The sequence below is a fragment of the Miniopterus schreibersii genome, assembly GCF_964146895.1.
Source record: "Miniopterus schreibersii genome assembly, chromosome: 5".
NCBI lineage: Eukaryota > Metazoa > Chordata > Mammalia > Chiroptera > Miniopteridae > Miniopterus > Miniopterus schreibersii.
The window spans coordinates 4,609,502-4,627,863 of NC_138106.1; the positions used below are offsets into that span (position 1 = coordinate 4,609,502).

Consider the following 18,362-nt stretch of genomic DNA (forward strand, 5'->3'; position numbering starts at 1 on the left):
CTGTGTTGGGCAGTGCCCACCCCCCCCAAGATGACTGAAAACTAGGCCTCATTCAGGGGACAATCACAGCCCAGAGGAGTGGCAGACAGCCAAATAGCTTCAATGCAAGTAGATGAGTAATATCATATGTACTATTGTTGTAAAGGCAGTAATAATGTAATGTTTCACTTAATCCTCAAACTGACAGTGTGAGGTGCTGTCACTGTCACCCTCATTCTGAAGATAAGGAACTGAGCCACAGAGAGGGAGTCAGCTGCCCAAGGTCGTGCACTACTGAATACTTAAAAAGCAGTACGGATCCAGCTGTGAATGTGATGGGCAGGGGCTGGCGTGCACCCGGGACCCTGAAGGATCAGTGGGATCTCAGGGAGGGAGAGGGGAAGGGCCCTGATGGGGGGAGGCGGCGCCAAGGTGGGCCTGAGGGAAGCTGGGGCTCTGTAGGCCCACAGGGTTTGCTGGGGGAGGTTCTGAGCCATGAATGGAGTGAGCCTGGGTCAGATGGGAGAGTGCTTGCTGGTGGGAGGACAGGGTGGCTGTGTCCGAGGCAGAGGTTGTGGGGCAGGCTCACCGTCGGGGCTGCGAGCAGCAGCATCAGCCCACAGGTGGAAGCCCTCTTCTCCAGCCGATCTGAGATGACACCTGCCAGAATCCCACCTGCAATGCAGAAGGGTGGGTCCTGAGGTGCTTACCTCCCTGGGCAGGGTCCCATGGAGAAGAAGCAGAAGACAGTGACGTCCTCTCCCAAGTCCCCTTTCACATCCCCATTGGCAGGAAGCCGCCTCAGCAATGCCTGATCCCCAAACAGGCCTCTGTGCTGTGGTCAGATGTGAGTGATCCGGTGGGCACCTCCCAGTGAGACAACAAGGGAGTCTGGGGGCTGGTTTTAGGCTGGCCCCAAAGCCCCTTCACCTGTCAGGGTACTAACAACAACAGTGTGTTGCCTGCTATGTGCGCCTGTCTCTGACGGAGTCTAGTTCATGTGCAGAGTCAGGTGGTACATCCTGGGGGACGCGTTTTCCTCTCAGCACTAAGTCAACTCAGAGATCCCAGGTGTTCCTGTGCCATTGTTTGCACAGCAGTGGAGCAGGTGGTGAGGGACTTACCGAAGATCCCGCCCACGTCAAACAAGGTGGACAGCTCCCCTGCCTTCTTGGCATCCAGGTGATCTGTTAAAATGACAAGGTCCTCCCATGATGCCCTTTTGTTTCGTAAGCATGATGCACACCAGGAGCAGTTAGTTAACTCAGATTAGAGAAAACAAGCAGCCAGGATGTGGGTGGACACACAAGGAAGACAAAGACTAAACACTCTTAGCCCAGAATGAGTGCTGGTCCTGCTGAGTCTGACGTACCCCCGCCCCCTCTGGTTCAGTGTAGCCAATTACATGCAGCACAGGACAGAAGTGGGGTGCTAGACAGGGAAGGAACGCCCAAGCTCCTTGCTGCCTTTCCCTGCCCTCCCAGACCCGTCCCGGCTAACATGCCGGTCCCCTCACTGTCCCCTCAGCTCCCACCCTGTGAAATTCAGCCCTTCTGCCTCTGGCTCAGTCCCCCTCTCCTTGTCCTTATGACACTGCTGAGAACATGCAGCCTGCACTCCGCAAACCCGCACTCACATCTCTCCCCTTTGTCACACTCAGCGGAGCCGCATCTCCCCACATCTCAGGGGGGCACCTAGAAGCTCGGGTCCTCCTTGACCATTCCACCCTGACCATCCCCCACCCTGACCATTTCCATCTCCTTCAGCCCCTGGACTCAGGGTCTTTTCTCTGAGGAAGTTCTGGGTCCCCTCTTGTCTTTCTTGGGTATGGTCACACAGCACCGGGAGAGCACACCACCCCTGAGCTGGTGTTTCTGTCACAGCCTATAGCTTCAGCCCTGCTGGACTTTGGAAATAAGCCAAACCAGCCTCTCTTCCCTCAAATCAGACCCCACCCCAGGAAGCAGTTTCCAGGTCAGATTATTAAGCATTTGTTAGCTCTGCTCCCCAGGGCCTCCGCTCCTGCTCACCAGCCTCTATGCCCCAAAGTGTGAGGGAGCCTAGATTTAAATGCAGGCTGCCCGAGAATAGGAAGAGCCTCGTGGAACTGGCAGCCACAGCTGGGATGTCACATGCCAACCCTTTCACCCCACCAAGGTCATTACTATGGCAAAAAAAGTGCCCAGTCCAATTCCCATTTTGTCTATACGTTTCCACTAATCAGGTTGTTGGATTCAAAAGTGTGTCTCTCCCATCACCGTGCATCGTGGATGCCTCTTCTTTCCACGTCTATGGAACCAGCAGATAAAGGGAGCTCAGATCACAGCCAGTGCACAAAACCAAACATCTGTGCTTCCAGCAACACGTACTCACCGACGTTGGTGATGTAGAGAGGAAGCCAGAAGAGGAACGTGTAGCTGACCAGCTTTGCGAAGAGCAGACACAGGGAGAACTCGACCACACCCTGAAAGAGAGAGCGCTTATCCCAAAGGTGCACTCACTGCCTTCATTCAAATATGCTACCGAGTCACACTCCCCAGCCTTTCATGCAACACCCGCAGCTCTGGCCTGGTGCTGGCACCTCCAGGTGGGCAGGGAGAGGGGCACGTGTGGCTATACCGTGCAGCCTAGGACGTGGGATCACAGGACAACTGCCCAGCAGGCTCTTACAGCACATGGCTGCCTTTTTGAAACACAGTGTGAGGCAAACAGACACTGCGGCCTGTTCAGGGCTGAGGCCTCCTGTTTGGATCTGTCCAAGCCGTCATGCTGGCCTGTGCGTTATATAATCACGATAAGCGAAGTTATCAACAGGCCAGTGTCTGTCCAAAGTCCGCACAGACGCCCCTTTCGGAAACTCCCAGGCGCATGTACTCACGGGGATTTTCAAGGCCCCCGTGAAGCTGATGGCGGCCACGCTGTTCCCTCCGTCGGCTGGGAGGGTGACTACGTGGTTCTGACGGACTGAGCGCTTGCCCTCCGACAGCAGCAGGCACTGCATCTCTGGGTCCTGGAGACAGTGGAGGGAGAGGAAAACAAGAGGCCACCAGTGCTGGCTGGTTGCAGGGAGGCAGCACTCCTGATGACGAGGGCTCCACTAAAGTCTTGGGACATCTCGGGAACATTCTCACTGCAGCCATTGCTTTATTATTAATCTTCATGTGTTTTTAGGAAATACTCACTAAACAGGCAAAACCCTGTGACCCAGCCATTCTAGGGATCTATCTGTGGAAAATAATCTGAACGGTGGAAAACTACTCATACAATAAAATGAATGTCTCCCCACCATGAGAAAAAGTGGTGAAGTCCATTCACATTAATGATACATCTCTCAGTTGTAAAAAAACTGTAGGTTTTAATGACTTGGAAAAAGGCTTATGACACATTAAATAATAAAACATCATTCCAAACTGCATTTTCATCATGATCTCGAGGAATTTATACATACATTATGTATATTTCTATGTTTAAATACGTACATATATAACTAGGTAGTTATAGAATGTATTTATAGAAAGCTGAATTCTAAACTGGCAATGGTTATCACCAAGCAGTGAAATTACATGTAACTTTTATGAAAATGTCAATAAATCCTTTATACAATCCTGCATTTTTTAAGGAGCTCTCGATGGAGGAAGCGTGCTTTCCGGCTGTGCCCTGGCCCTGCCCCAGAGCGGGAATTCCACAGGAGGAGTATGTCATTCACGCTCACGGCGAGCCGGGCCTAGGGCAGCACCTGCTGCGTGCAATGCCGCAAACACTTGTTGGACGAGTGAATGACTTTCAGAGTTGACTTAAAATTTCTAAGTAAGCTTAGCCTACTATCCAAATAAATCTAACTAGGACAAACTCGAGTTTTCTGAGGAAACGAGAGACCCAGTTTTGCAAGGAACTCGATGCCTGGGACGAGGTCCCTGAGCAGGGACTCTGGCCTCCTGCCCCTTGGCTTGGGTGTGACTCACCAGCAGCTTCTTCTCGTCGGGCAGGGCCTGCTTCTGCAGTCTGAACCTGTGCATGCCGTTCTCGTAGCTTTTTGAATGCTGGAAGGAAAAAAATTAATTAGAACAATTACTGAATCCACAGCCAGAAATGACACCTCACTTCACCGTGGCAGGGATACCTACCATATTCACAAAAAAGCCTCCAAGGGGGAAATGCAAATGATTAAAATAAAACAAAGGCTAATTGGTTTAATCCCAGGGTTCCAGACCCTCAGATAATAGTGAAAATAAACTCTTTCCTGAGGAATAATCTAAGACCGAGGTATGCCATCGGTGGGTTTCACTCCCAGAGTTGCGCGGCCATCACCACGGTCAATCTGACGACATCCCTCATCCTTCAGGAGGAAGCCCAGCCCATGAGCAGTCACTCGCCTGCCCATGCCCACCCCAACCCTGCCACCGCTAGTCTACTTTCTGACTACGGCTTTGACGATTCTGCAAGTTTTGTATGAATGGAATCCTACAACACGTGACATTTTGTGACCGGCCTCTCACTCAGATTGTGCTTTTAGGGTTCATCCAGGTTGTGGCAAATATCAGTACTTCATTCCTTTCTATCGCTCAAAAATATTCTGTTGTAAGGATCTACCATATTTTATTTATCTATCAACTGGTAGGTATTGTTTCTACTTTTTGGCTACTGGGGATCATGCTATGATGAATATTCGTATCTAAATTCTTCTGTGGACACATCTGCATTTCTCTGGGATGTACCCCTAGGAGTGGAACTGCTGGGTCATGTAGTAGGTAACTCGAACCTTTGGAGGAACTGCCAGACTGTCCAAAGTGGCTGCACCGCCTGACATCCTCGCCAGCAATGTGTGACGGTTTGGTTTGCCATGACCCGTCTTTGATTCTGGCCATCCTACTGGACAGGAAGTGGTATCTCATTATGGTTTTGATCACATTTCCCTGAGGGCTGATGATATCAAAGAGCTTTCCATATGTTTATGGCCATTTGTATATATTTTTGGAGAAATATCTACTCAGATTCTTTGCCCATTTTTAACTGGATTGTCTCTTTATTACTGAGTTGTAGAGTTCTTTGTATAGTCCAGATACAAGCCCCTCATCATATATATGATTTAGAAACATTTCTCCCATCTGTGGGTTGTTTTTTCACTTTCTTGATGATGTCCTCTGAAGCCTAAATGTTTTAAACTCAGATTAAGTCCAATTTATTTATTTTTTCTTCCACACTTGTGCTTTTTGGTAGCATATCTAAAATGACTTTGCCTAATCCAAGCTCATTAAAATGCATTCATGTTTTCCCCTAAGGGTTTTACAGTTTTAGCTTTCACATGTAGGTCTTTGACCACTTTGATTTTTGTGTATAGCATGAAGCAGGGGTTTAAGTACATTCTTTGCATTCGGATACCCAGGTGTCCCAGCTTTTCCCGCTGACTGGTCTGGGCACCCTTGCTGAAAATCAGTCAGCCCCCACGACGAGAACATCCATGTCCGGACCCCCGTTTCCCTACTGGTCTACACCTATCTTATGACAGTAACAGAGTCTCAGTTACTCCAGCTTTGTAGTAAATTTTGAAATAGGAAAGTGTGAGCCCTCCTACTTTGTTCTTCTTCGAGAGTGTTTGGTTATTCTGGATCCCTCGAATTCCGTAAGAATTCTAGGCTCAGCTTGTCAACTTCTGCCAAGAAAACCGGTGGGGTTTTGATGCAGGTCACACCGAATCTGTAGTGACTGGGGAACGTTGCATCTTAATAATATTAAGTTTGTCAACCAGTGAACACGGGTCTTCTTTAATTTCGTTCAACAATATTTTGCAGTTTTTGATGGATGAGTCTTGTGCTTCCTTGTTAAATCTATCCCTAAGTATTTTACTCCTTCGATGCTACTGTAAATGAGGCTATTTTCTCAATTTCATGTTCAGATTGTTTGTTGCTAACATATAGAAATACAACTGATTTCTGTGTTTTACCCTACAACCTTGCTAACCTGTTAATTAGCTCTAATAGTTTTTTGTGGACTTCTTAGAATGTTCTATATGCAAGATTGTATCATCTGCAAACAGAGGAACTTTTATTTCTTTTGTCCAATCAACCCATATGGGCCTGTGCAAGATCTCTTCCAGTGAAAGGATGAACGAGAAACGAAGAGGCCACGCACCCAGCCAGGGTGTCCCACATCTGGGCGGCCAGATGAGGGAGGCCAGCAAAGCACTCTGGGTAGGAATGGCCAGTGTGGTGTCTGGAAGCCCCAGGAAGAGAGTGTTTCAGGGAGGTAGGGAACAACTGTGTCAAATGCCAGTGACAAGTCAAGTGGGGTGAGGCCGAGCATCCCATGTGGTCAGATGCTGCCACTGGGGACCTTGGTAGGCAGTTTTGATGGAATGGTCAAGGCCTGGGGAAGGGAGGGGAACAAAGGGGAGGGGAGTTGTGCATGTGAAGTCGGGGGGGGGGCGTCTAGGTAAGCAGGGAACCTGGTGTGAAGGCAACAGAGGCTTCATCCAAGGTGGTGACACCAGGTGCTGGAGTAACACAGGAGGGAGGGCAGCGGACAGCACAGGAGAGGGGACAGCAGGAGGGAGGTCCCGAGGCCATGGGAGGGAGGGCTGGCTGGGCAGGCAGGGAGGGCACCGAGTGACTTGGGAAGGCAGGGAGCTGCTGTGGATGCCAGCAGGGCAGTGCGGCTTGTGCCCACTGATTTGCTCAACAACCCAGATAGCAGGGCCAGTCATTCATCAGCTGGGCATGGCAGAGGTCAGAGCAGACGGGTGGCAGCAGGTATTGCACTGACCAGGGAAAGGTGGTTGATGTGCTGGGGAGTCTGGACGGCCTGCCTGACATGTGTCGAGCGCAGTTTAAAGTGACACCAGCCAGCTTACCCCTCCCATCTTTCTGCAGTCACACTGTGACATCTGTCCAGGGGAAAGCCAGTGTGTCCCCCCTTCTCATGAGGCGTGGCTGGTTCCGGGCCTCTGGTCATCCTCCCCGAGGAAGTCTAACCCAGGCTGTGATGATCAGCCCTATCCTAAAACTGCCAATATTTTGAGGGTGGGACCTTTGTCTGCTCTTTGTTACCCACTGACACTGCACAGACAGGACCAGGCTGATGACAGTCATCAGACACTTCGCAGACGACACACCGTCCAAGACACAAGAAGTGGAGAGCGAGTGCTTACCGCCACCAGGGTGGAAGAGCAGGCAATGTCCTTCGGATCTGAAACACCAAACATGCAACAACATGTCAACCCAGAGCCAGTGTTTCCTCCAACGCAAAAACTTAACTGAAACAAGACCCATCTAGTACTTTTGCCCAATTAGCAGCAATTTCAGAAAAGAGACAATGTCCCAGGCAGCATGTCTGGTGGGGTGAGGGCGCAGGGTGGCCATTCACAGAGAACCCACGCGCCCCCTGCCCTCGGTCTCCCGGGACTGTTTCGGCCCCTTGGACCTCAGCAGGGAGGAGCAGGAACCCGCCACCAACAAGTGCAAGTGGGCAGGAGCATGAAGCCTGCTGAGCCATAGGGCAAGCAGGTCCCGTGTGACACACAAGCCGGCCACACGCAAACAGCGGTGACAGCCACACGAAGCACACTTGAGGGAGGAGAACCAGAAGGAAATATAAAAACAGTTAAAGTATTCCAGAGTAGAAGTTTACAAATAACATTTGTGATGAGTTAATGGACTTAATTAGAACTGAAAATCAGTGGGGACCAAACATCCATCTTGGTATAGAATAAAGTGCCCTTTATCTAAATGCCAGGGAGGAAGGACATGTGGGAAGGTAACAAAACTCGAGGCTAGGCTTTTCCATCTTGTTCCTTGAAAATTACTCAGTATATTTGGGCACCAAAGACCAGGACACACAGCTGCGAAGAGCTGGGGGAAGCAAACCCCATCTCTTCAAAGTCCAGAGGTTGCCTTTAAACAGCCTGTTCCCTCCCCACCACCCAGAGTCCTGGTCTTGTTATAACTTCTGCTGAAACGGTTTAACTGAGCTTCCAGCAGCTGAGTTCCTTCCCAGTGACATGGAGGGTGACGCCGCGGTGGGGCCCTGCCGAGCACTTTCTGTTGGTCTGGAGGCGCCTCCACGCTCACCCTGTACGGGCCACAGGGATGGCACTGCCGGTCCCAATGGCCCACCTGAGAGGTGCGGTCACCACTTAGAGTGACGTCAGCAGCTCACCCAAAGGGTTTGCTCCAGCCACACTGTGACCACCGCTCCCAGGGTGAGTCAGGAGGCCTCCGCCCCCCCGAGGCTGGGCCAGTCTCCTACCAGAGGCTTCCCCGGGGCTCTCACCCTGCAGGACATTAGCACACACAGCCCCCAGCTAGGACACGTCCTAGAGCTGTCTCACAGGCAGACACGAGGGCCCACAGTGGGGCCTCTGTCCTCTGGGCCTAGCCCTGGGCAGGAAGGAGGGCAGGAGGGAGCCCAGCCCCTGCTACTGGTCACAGGAGGGGGGGGGACACTGCCCGGAGCTGCTGCCGCCCAGCCCCACCCCACAGTCACTGACCACGGCGAGGAGGGAGCAGAAAGGAGCCAAGAAACCTGCGTAATTTTATGAACCAACGCCGCCCCAGTAAATTCAATTAAAAAATAAAATTTAAAAAGGTTATTTAAATGGAAAAATATTTTTAAAAATTGAACCCACAAGAACCCATCCCAAGGACCTAAGGGGTCCACAGCCAGAGTGTAAGAAAGTCTGACCAGGTGAGCTGGCCCCTGGTTGCACCCCAACACCCCCATTTCCTGAGTGACCTTGGGCAGGTCAGTCAGCACCCTGAGCCTCAGGCCCTTTCCCGGGAGATCCAGCGCCTGGCTGGAGCCTGGAACACGGGCAGCCCTCCATGTGCGCACCCCCCTCCTGGAAATGCCCCATCTGACCGGGGAGGAAGAGGGGCTGCAGGGCGCGTGCTCATTGATTATTAGGAAGGGTCTGGAGCCAACCTTAGGTTTTAGCAGGAGGTGTAGACATGACCTCAGGGCAGAGCCACGCCCGTGGGAGACAGGAGAGGGAGGGCTGAAAGGAAAGGCCATCAGCAGAGGGGGGAGAAACGCCAAGTCTCGAAGGTGCCGGTGGGCCGTGAACCAGGCTCTGGGGACCGGCCTTAGCAGAGGCTGGGGGAGGAGAGAGGGTGCAGCCTGGGTGGTGTGACAAGGACAATCACCTCCAGAAGCGATGAGCCATAGAAAGCAGTGCCCCGGATGCAGAGCGAGAGCAAGGACCAGGTACTGAGAGAGCAACCGGGAGGAGCAGGCTCTGGCGGGAGCCTAGGGTGCACTGCGGACACTGTGCCCCAAAGCATGACAATGCGGGGAGAGGAGGCAGGAGTGGGGTGGGCAGGGAAGGAGGGGCAGTGGGAGGGACTTTTTGGTGGCAACATAAAGAACAGGGAGAGGGGACTCATTGAGGATCTTGTGGAACCTTGAATGAATTTAGTAATAAGGCAGGAGGCTAAGACTGTGGTAAGAAAAGCCACCAAGCAGAGGAATGGGAAAGCAGGGGCGGGAGGACAAGCTCTGTTGCCAGGCCTCCAGTTCCCACCACCCGCCTGTGGCACCTCAACACTCCCTGCCAGTGCCAGCTTGTCGCCAGGGAGAACCAGAGAAGCAGGAGGCACGAGTACAGGCTGGATGTGCTCAGCTGTCCCCCCACATCAGTAAGACCTAGGTCAAGCTTACAGGCACAGACTCCTGCTTAAGCCTGGTGGGCTGGGGGAAGCTGAGAGATGGTATTTTTTGTCCCAAGGGTGGACCCGGGCAGTGGGGGGGAAGAGCTCCAAGGTCGCCACAGTACCTGGGGAGGGAAGCCAGCAGAGTGACCCCTGGAATAAGAGGAAGATGACAAGAGGTGATGGGAAATGACAGGAAGTGATGGGAAGGCAGCTCCAGGAGAGCCCTCCATTCAGAATCTCCGCATCGCTCCTCCCTTGCCAATCCCACAGCCTGCAGAAGCCTCAGGGGCGGTGGCTCAGTGGTGGGGAGGCTCTCACTTTATTACAAAAGACCAAAGAAAAGCTTTCTTGTTTTTGGAAGTCCTGCCCTGAGCCGGGCCGGCCTGGCCAGGATGCCTGAGCTGAGCAGGGCTGGCACTCAGAGCCCAGGCAGGCCTGCAGCCAGCTCACATCCACTGCCACACACGCCCCATCTGCTCACGTCGCCTCCTTCCCCGCGCACCAGCCTCTTATCAGCTGAGGAAGAGATAAAGGCCACTGTGGGTTCCAGACCTTGGGCAGGACAAACGCACCCAGGGGACCCTGTGCCAGGGAAGAGGAAGTGCACTGTTCTCCAGGTGACTGGGTAAGGAACACCCCGCAGAGCCCAGGGGACAGACCTCCAGGTGCTGGGGAGCCAGCCTGGAGAACAGGTGGCACGAATGGCTTTTTCCAGAACTCCAGTGACACTGGCGGTGCAGTTAAATGCGTGTGAGTGGAGCTCTGACACACAGCAGCTCCAGCAGCATCCGTGTCTCTACCGTTAGGGGGACTGAGAAGCCTTCTCCTGCTGCATCTCTATTTTAAAAATTAATTTGAAATTTAATTAAAACAAGTCTGGTATTGAGTCTAGAACAGAACACTCTTCACCTAATTAAGATATATGGTTACCAGTGGTGCCATGGTTTTACATTGTCCAAGGTATATCTTATCAGAAAGCAAACAAGTGGAGCAGGTGCAGCCCCGTGGGCCAGGTGACATGCCCCTGGAGGTGAGCGACGTGGCAGGCCGGAGAAAGTCGAGACTCCCAGACACGGGGAAGCCACGTATGCCCGAGGCTGGGGGTGGGAGGACGGGGTGGAAGGAATTCCAACCTGCTACTCCAGAAATCAGGGAACAGCAGAAAACCCAGCATGGCGAGGAGAGAAACAGTGAGTGGGGAAGGCAGGCTACACCTGAAGGCAGTCTACCCGGCGAGGGGAGAGGCCACACGCCTGCACAGGACTAAACCGCTGTCCCCTTAACTTCTTCCCGAAGCCCTCCCAGGCGGGTCATCTTCAGGCCACGGTACTTACGCTCGATGAGAAAGAGGAAGCACACGATCCCCATGGCTGCCACGATGGCACCAGGCACGATGAAGGACAGGCCCCAGCACGTGGACACCCAGTAGCCAGCAATCAAGGACCCCAAGATGTTGCCCACTGAGGTGTGGGAATTCCAGACCCCCATGATCAAACCTCGCCTGCAACACAAGACACGGGCGATGCTGAGAAGCTTACGTGTAGGACATGGCAGGGCGCGCGTCCTGGGAGCGCTGGCCCAGGAACAGAGGCAGCGGGCACTTCTGCGAGACCAGCGCTGGAGACGCTGACGAGAGAACTGGGTTCACTTCACCGCGGAGATGTATGTGTATAATCACCCGTCTCTCTCAGAGCTTCTTTATTTATGATTAAAAAAGAGGAATGAGGCCTTTTCCTGCAGCTCTTTGGAAGGCCCCAAATTTGAATTTGTGCCTCTGCAGACTGAATCCAATCATTAGATGAACTAGCCCATTAACGTAGGTTTCTGCTGAGGACCTGTCGGGTGGGTGGAATAGCTAAATGAGGCTCCATGAGCTGGTTTCTGTTTCAGTTCCCTGTCTTCTTTAGTGGCTCCCCACACTCCTAACCCTGGCTGGGCCCGGGCTGTGTGTCACACAGCATTACAGTGTCACCTGGACTGGCAGTCAGATCAACAGAGGCTGAGTGCATCTCTGCTACCAGGCACGGGGTGGCTCGTCAGGACCTGCCACACTTCCACGTGCCCTTGAGCCTTATTTTTAATGTAGCATCTACGTCAAAAGGCGGGGGCAGGGCTCTGTCCTCTGCACGTCTCCCAGGTTCCCAGAAGGCCAGGAAAGGCCATGCTGCTAGTCAGCTGTGCAGAGTGGCACAGACCCACCCCCGCCCACAGCAGGGAGGGCATCTCCTGGGACAAAGGCCATCTGAATTCCAGAACCTCAAGTCTCAGAAGTTTTAATCATCTTAAATCAAATAATAGACTAAAGTGTTTTTTTTCCCTACAATAAATCTAAAGAAAAACTAAAGTCTTTAAAAAAAATATTTTAAAAAATAACACTGCTGGAAACAGGGTGGCCTTTCTCAGCTTCTTTTAAAAAAATATTTTGTTTTTCAATTACAGTTGACACTCAAAATGATTTTGTTTTAGTTTTGGTGTACAGCACAGTGGTTAGACAAGCACAGACTGTACAAAGCCTCACCTTCCTTTTCCAAACCAGTTGCTGAGGCAAGTGACAACGCTGGGCCAGCCGGTGGTCTGCACCAGTCCGTTGATGATCTGCGGCAGAGGGCGACAGGGGCCTCACCTCGAGGAAAACTCAGTTTTCAGGAGGAGCTCAAGGACACTGCCCCTTCTCTGTTCTTCACAAGTTTGGGAGCACAGCTGGGACTCGCACAAAAAGAAAGGGGCCAGGCTCTCTTTGATGTGAGTCCCAAGAGCCAAAGATTTTAAACTAAATACAGAGTTACAAATGTAATATATACCTACTGTGAAAATGTTGGAATAAGCAGAGAAAAGAAAGAAAAGAAAATTTCTTGCTAGAAGATGAACTACTATTAATAGCCTGGGGCCAAGGGTTTCAATTTCTGTCTAATCTAACCTTTATAAAAAGAGAAAAAGTGGTCTTTTCCTAGAACTGTGATTTTACTATTAATAAGGATTGCAAATTGCATGCTTCCACTTTTTATGTCGTGAAGAAGGTGCTGTTGTTAGTGATCCTCTAAACCGAGCTTAACCTTGACCTGAAGCCTGGAGGAAGTATTCCCCCCCTTCCAGGAGCACCCTGAGCTTACATTTCAAGAAGGGATTTAGCAAGTGCATGGTGAATGGGTTTGCCTTGGTTGCAGGAGCGTCAGGGGCAACTTTACAGACAACATGAAACCAGGTCCAGCCCAGTGATTCCTACAACCACCACTGGACAGACCCGCTCTGCAGTAGCCATCTGGGGGCCACTCTCTGGACCAGCCTCAGGGCAGCCAGGCTGGCCTTTCCCCCAGGAGTGTGCTGGAACTCTGGGAAATTGTTTTTTCCTCCCTTCCTTCTAATTTTATATATTACCATAAAGTGTAAATCGCTTTTGTAATTAAAAGTCACACTTTTTCAAGGCCTATGGCAAAAAAAGCAAATTATGTCTAATTTGCTTTGATGATTTTATAACATACACACACACACACACATACCCAGGCTATCTGGAGAGCCTCAAAGGCTGAGCTCATTATTTTAAGTCATTTTCCATTTCTAGTAAATATCTGTCCACAGGAATGTTGGGATGGGTAGTAGCCAAACGTTTCAGGAAGGGCTGGGCCCAGTTGGAAGGCAAAGTCACGGGGCCTGTCTGGGTCTTCACCTGCTTTGAGCACCCTCAGGCTCTCTCCCTCCCCTGACCACCTCCAGTCCTGTCCCACTGCCAAGGATGCCCAAGTCCTCCCTTCCCCCTGCCCTTGCTACACCCCACATCCTTCTAACTCCCAAGTGCTCCACTCTGTCACAGGACAGAACATCTAGAACTCGTCCAGATGAAGGCAGAGGGGCTACTGCTTTGATTCCCTGCTGGGGTTTGGGCAGATAGGATTTAAGAGGTGACTCCTGAAACTTAAGGACAACTGCACGGCTGCTGGAATTTCAGAGAAGACAGAAAGACTTCACATGTCAGCGCTGACCCTTACGTCGGACAGGACACAGGTCTGCTGCGCGACCCACCCCAATTCCATCACCTGCCATCTTCTCTCTTGGTGGAGGCAGGGACCCATGACATGAACCCCATCCAGCTCATCGTGGAAACCCCACAGGTGGTGAGCCGTGGACCCAGACCTTACCTGAGTTACCACGTAGAATCCAAAACTGTGGATGTCGTAGAAATACCCTAACCCAAACAGGGCAGTGAAGATGCCACTGGCCAGCATCCCGAAAGTTAGGTAATACCTGATTGGCAGGCGCTCCCCTATTATGCCACTGAGAAGAAAGAAGAGACAGATCTGAGGAAGCAAACGCACCCAGAGTGTAAACGACCCCGCGGCTTCTTTCCGGATGTTTCCATCCTGTTTCCTGAGCTTTAGGACTCCAAAGCCCTACAGTTTCTGAGAAGATTTAATCAGAGAGTTTCCCAACAGAGCATTTGTTAACCAGAAACTGGTAATTGGCAACATGCTTGAATACATTTTATTTCTAGTAAGAATCACTAACTGTCAAATAATAAACCTCAAACCCCATGGCTTACACATAGGATGGCTGACAATTAAAAAACCCTCAAAACTTGTCCTGTTCTGCTGGTTAATCCTGCTTTTATATAAACAGCATCCAGTTAAAATTTCAACTGTCACACTGTAGACAAATATCTTAAAAAGGGGTCACCTACGACCATGAACAAGTCTCTGGGCCCTTGAGCTGCCATTATGTCACCGCATTAACAATATGGGGCCCAAATTTGATCTCTACTTAAAAGTTTTAGAAGAAAAGGCTTGATGGAATGGTTAGCATTCCACATTATTGTCGACTCATACAGGCACTGGAGGCCACACCACACCTGCTGGCACCTGCCAGGGCGGACCTGGGCTGATGACAGTGCCCACCATGTCTGATTTTATCTGCTAAACTACAGTCCACGAGCTGGTGTCACTAAAAGGCCATGCAGGGGAGCAGGCACACCCTGGCTGCAGTTGTGAGTCCACTGTGGACTTCACATGAGACAGATTCTCATAATAACCCTCACTGGCAGGCTGCGTGAAAAATGACCACCAATAAATAGGAAACAATGTAACCGCTTCATTTAAACCTGGTGTCCTATCCTTGGCACTCTTGCTATCCTGGGCTGGTGACTCTCGTGGTGAGGGGCTGTCCTGCCTGCTATACATGTTAGCAGCACCCTAGTCTCTGCCCACTAGATGCCAGTAGCACCCTTTCTCCAGCTGTGACAACCAAAAATGGCCCCAAATATTGCTCTATGTTTCCTAAGGGACAAAATCCCTCCCAGCTGAGAAGAACATTCAAACACTGTTTTCTAGTAACTGAGAAAAACATACTCCAGTTTGTGGGTGTTTTATTCTATGGGTTATTGGTGCCCAGTGGGATCAATCTTTAGACTGTAAAAATTATTCCTCAAGACGGAACGTGGCTGCAGCCCACTGCTCGTCAGTCGGGCTCATGCTCTGCTGTGCGCCACCAGCTCCAGGCTTCCCTGTCCTCTGCTGTCCACGTCTGCAGCACTGTGCAAATATGCAAACACAACAGAGGAAGGCCACCCACTCCAGCAGAGGAAGCTGCCTGGCTGGGCACCACCCATCCACAGGGGTGCTGGGCCAGGGTGGGGGGGGCTCCCAGGTCCTAATGACACCACACTCTGGGGGTGTCAGAAGTGGCTCAGCATTGACAGAATCCCTGAGATTCTCGAATCTCTAAAGGTCTCAGTCTCTGAACAAAAGCCTCTTGGGCTAAAGGCCTTAGTCCCTATTATGCTATTTTTTTTCCAACCTGATTGGACAGACATAATACCAGTATTCAACCCACCCCTCACACGTCCTGTTACCCACTCAACACCACCTTTCTAGGTCAGTTCAAGAATGGGATCAAGGGGAACCCAGGATAATAGTTGTGTGTGACAGACGCCGGGCATGCACCATGTGCCTGAGCATCCTCAGGCATTAGCTCATTAATCCCCCCCCAGTCCTGTGAAGTAAGAACTACTATTTCCCCCACTGTGCAAAACTATGTAGTAACTTGTCCATGGCCATGTGAGGAGGTGCTGAAGCTGGGATTCTGACCCCAGCAGTGTGTCTCTATCCACACCCCAGCCTGTATCCACACCCCAGCCACCAGGCCGAGTAGCCTCTGTGCTCAGGTGAGGAGCTGTGTGTGTGGAGCGGGGTGTGCAGGCAGACACATTCTGTAAACTGTGGAATCAGTGATACGGGACACGTAACCAGAGGCAAGGGTGCGCTCGGCCGAGCATCATGGGGAGCTGCCAGTACCCTGTCCCTAAGGGACCTCATCCTGGCAGGGCTCGCTGTGCGTCCTAAACCCAAGGGCCAGGGAGGCACCCACGGACAGCTGCCCTGATCAGCAGAGTGCCCAGGTCCTCTACCTGCGCTGCTCTGTGGTGGCGCCGTCACGGCCACGGCAGTGGATGCTGGCTCCTACTCCTTCACTGTCTCTGAGAAGAGACTGGAAGGTAAGCGACCTGCGGGTGGGACCTAGTGTCACGCATCCTGCCTACATCAGTGTACCTGAGAATGTCTATACTGAATGGTATACCTGGCCAGGGTCCAGCCAACTTGAGCAGACCTACCTCAGGTACATGCCAATGGCGTAGGCACACAGGAAGGAGTAGTCCAGGGCCCCGAGCAGCTGCTGGTAGTTGTCCCGATCTGCATGGGTGAAAATCCACAGGTGAAGGTGAGCAGAGCTTAGTTGATGCTAAGTGTTAGTGCACATCCTTGACTGGGGCAATGAATGATAAAACCTCTGCTCTGAGCGAGGCAGTGTGCACAAAGGAGGGACAGATGGGGCAACACAGTTTCTGTGGGGCTGTTCGGCAAACGGAAATACAGTCACTGTGTTCCGAACAACCACTCAGCACTCATTATTTACGTGAATAAACCCACATGGCTCAGGGTGAGCATGGGTTTCTTCGTTTCCTTCAGCACTCGCCCAGGCCAGCCCCCACCAGGCGTGTGGTCTCTCCCTTCCATCCACAGTCTGCTCTGCGCCTGAGCTTCCAGCTCTGACAATACGACATGCAGACCATGGTCAGCAGGTTTCCCACTAAGAGAATCTCTGTGCTGGTGGTAACACCTCTGCAAACAGGCCCCGTAACACAGCAGTGGCTGGAGGGGTGGGAACCGTGGGAGGACAGAGCCCCTCGGAGACCCAGTTACCCCCAAGCATATGACACTGCCACTGGATCAGCAAGGCCTGAGGAGTCGGGCCACACCAGCGGTCTCCCAGCACTCCCGTCCGTGGAGGAACCCTCCCTGCAGGGACTGCGCTTCGGAACTACACGGACACAGAGAACTCACCAAATGGGGCCCAGCCGCAGTCAGTCTCATTACCCAGGTGAAAGGGGGTGTCACTGGCTTTCTGGCTCTGGCTGTTGAATCTGACTTCAGCCCCATTCACGGCAGCACAGTACTTGTGGAGCTCACCCTAGGACATCCCCGGGAAGACAGAGGCAGAGAAAGTGAGCTCACGTGCGGTCCAGCAGGGATGCCCCATCTTACCAGCCTTCCCAGTGCAACTGGTTCTAGGTGGAGGCAGTCACCACAGGGGCAGTCTGCCTGCAGGACCCACAGAACGTGAATGCTGGCGGGTAAGGATTCTCGGGCTTGCCAGCAGCCCACCTCCTGAGCATACACAGAACAAATACAAGAGTGTCCAGGGCCACCAAAGACGACTGCTCAGAGCAGCTTTGCAGCTGGAAGCTGACTGCCCATCATCCTCGGACCGCCTGCCCAGAAAAGACCGACGGAGTCGTCTTGCTAGGTGGATATGGCTGAACGCTGCAGCGACACACGGGAACAAGCACCAGGCCCATGCAGCGAGGAGCACGCCCTCACAAACAGTAGGCCCGACACAGAGCCAAAGGGCAGGACCCTGTTTCCATTTATGACGTCCGAGAACAGGAAAATGAATCCATGGCACCCTCGGTGAGAATCCGAGTTACCTGGAGGCGGGTAGTGGTGAGGGACAGGGCACAAGGAGCCTTCTGGGAGCTGGCGAGGGGCCAGAGCTCAGCCAGGTGGTATTTCCTGGGTGAGCATGTAAATATTTGTCCTGGCATGGTACACGGCTCGGCTGCGCTGTGCTCACGGGGCTGTCATCATCACCGGGACACAGCCCTAAAAATCTAGCCAAGGCTTCTGCTTTACAAAGTATCTGTTCGCCAAATAGCCTTCCTCAGCAGCGCTTGTCTGCCCGGGGGCTGGAGGCCTCCTCTTGGTGGGGGAGCCCTGTCTCTGCCCTGCCTGTGCTCACTCCACCAGGGTGACCGTGCGGGGCTGTGGACATGACCGGGAGCTCGGGTCAGAGGCGGGGTGGGGTGGGGGCGCAGCCCTTCCTTTCTGCATGAAGCTGGCGTTTCCCACATTTCCCATTCGCCTCATTTTATCTTTTTCCTCTTCACCTTCGAAGCCAGGTGTTCCTGCCCTCCTGCTGCTTCTCACGGAGGCCCCGCTGCAGACCCGAGGTGTCACTGAGCCGCTCAGTCCAGCTTTCAGTAGGAAAGCCAGAGGCCGGGAGGGAGCCGGGCCAGGGCGGGAGCGGGCTACACCACATGGGAAAGGGATTCCGACACCCTTTCACCTTTTGATACTCCCGGGGAGGAACCAGCCATGGGAAATGTGAAAGAGCAGATACGCCCACCTTCCGTTTCATAAACAAGCAGAAGAGCCATTGTGCTTTGTTTTGTCCTGCGATCAAAGGCAGCCTAGC

General features: G+C 52.3%; 1 protein-coding gene across 3 annotated transcripts in view; it reads right to left on the reverse strand.

Moving 5' to 3' along the window:
• The window catches only part of SLC37A1 (solute carrier family 37 member 1), a 39,875-nt gene that overhangs the window by 8,157 nt on the left and 13,356 nt on the right, over nt 1-18,362 (reverse strand). For all 3 annotated transcript variants that reach the window (XM_081138167.1, XM_081138168.1, XM_081138169.1), the window contains exons 4-14: nt 16,952-17,078; nt 16,222-16,300; nt 13,757-13,892; nt 12,142-12,218; nt 10,958-11,124; nt 7,124-7,161; nt 3,942-4,019; nt 2,858-2,989; nt 2,353-2,443; nt 1,104-1,166; nt 569-654 (exon numbers count right to left, since the gene is read on the reverse strand). In XM_081138167.1, the coding sequence (XP_080994293.1) occupies nt 569-654; nt 1,104-1,166; nt 2,353-2,443; nt 2,858-2,989; nt 3,942-4,019; nt 7,124-7,161; nt 10,958-11,124; nt 12,142-12,218; nt 13,757-13,892; nt 16,222-16,300; nt 16,952-17,078 (1,074 nt within the window). The remainder of the gene's footprint in view (nt 1-568; nt 655-1,103; nt 1,167-2,352; nt 2,444-2,857; nt 2,990-3,941; nt 4,020-7,123; nt 7,162-10,957; nt 11,125-12,141; nt 12,219-13,756; nt 13,893-16,221; nt 16,301-16,951; nt 17,079-18,362) is intronic.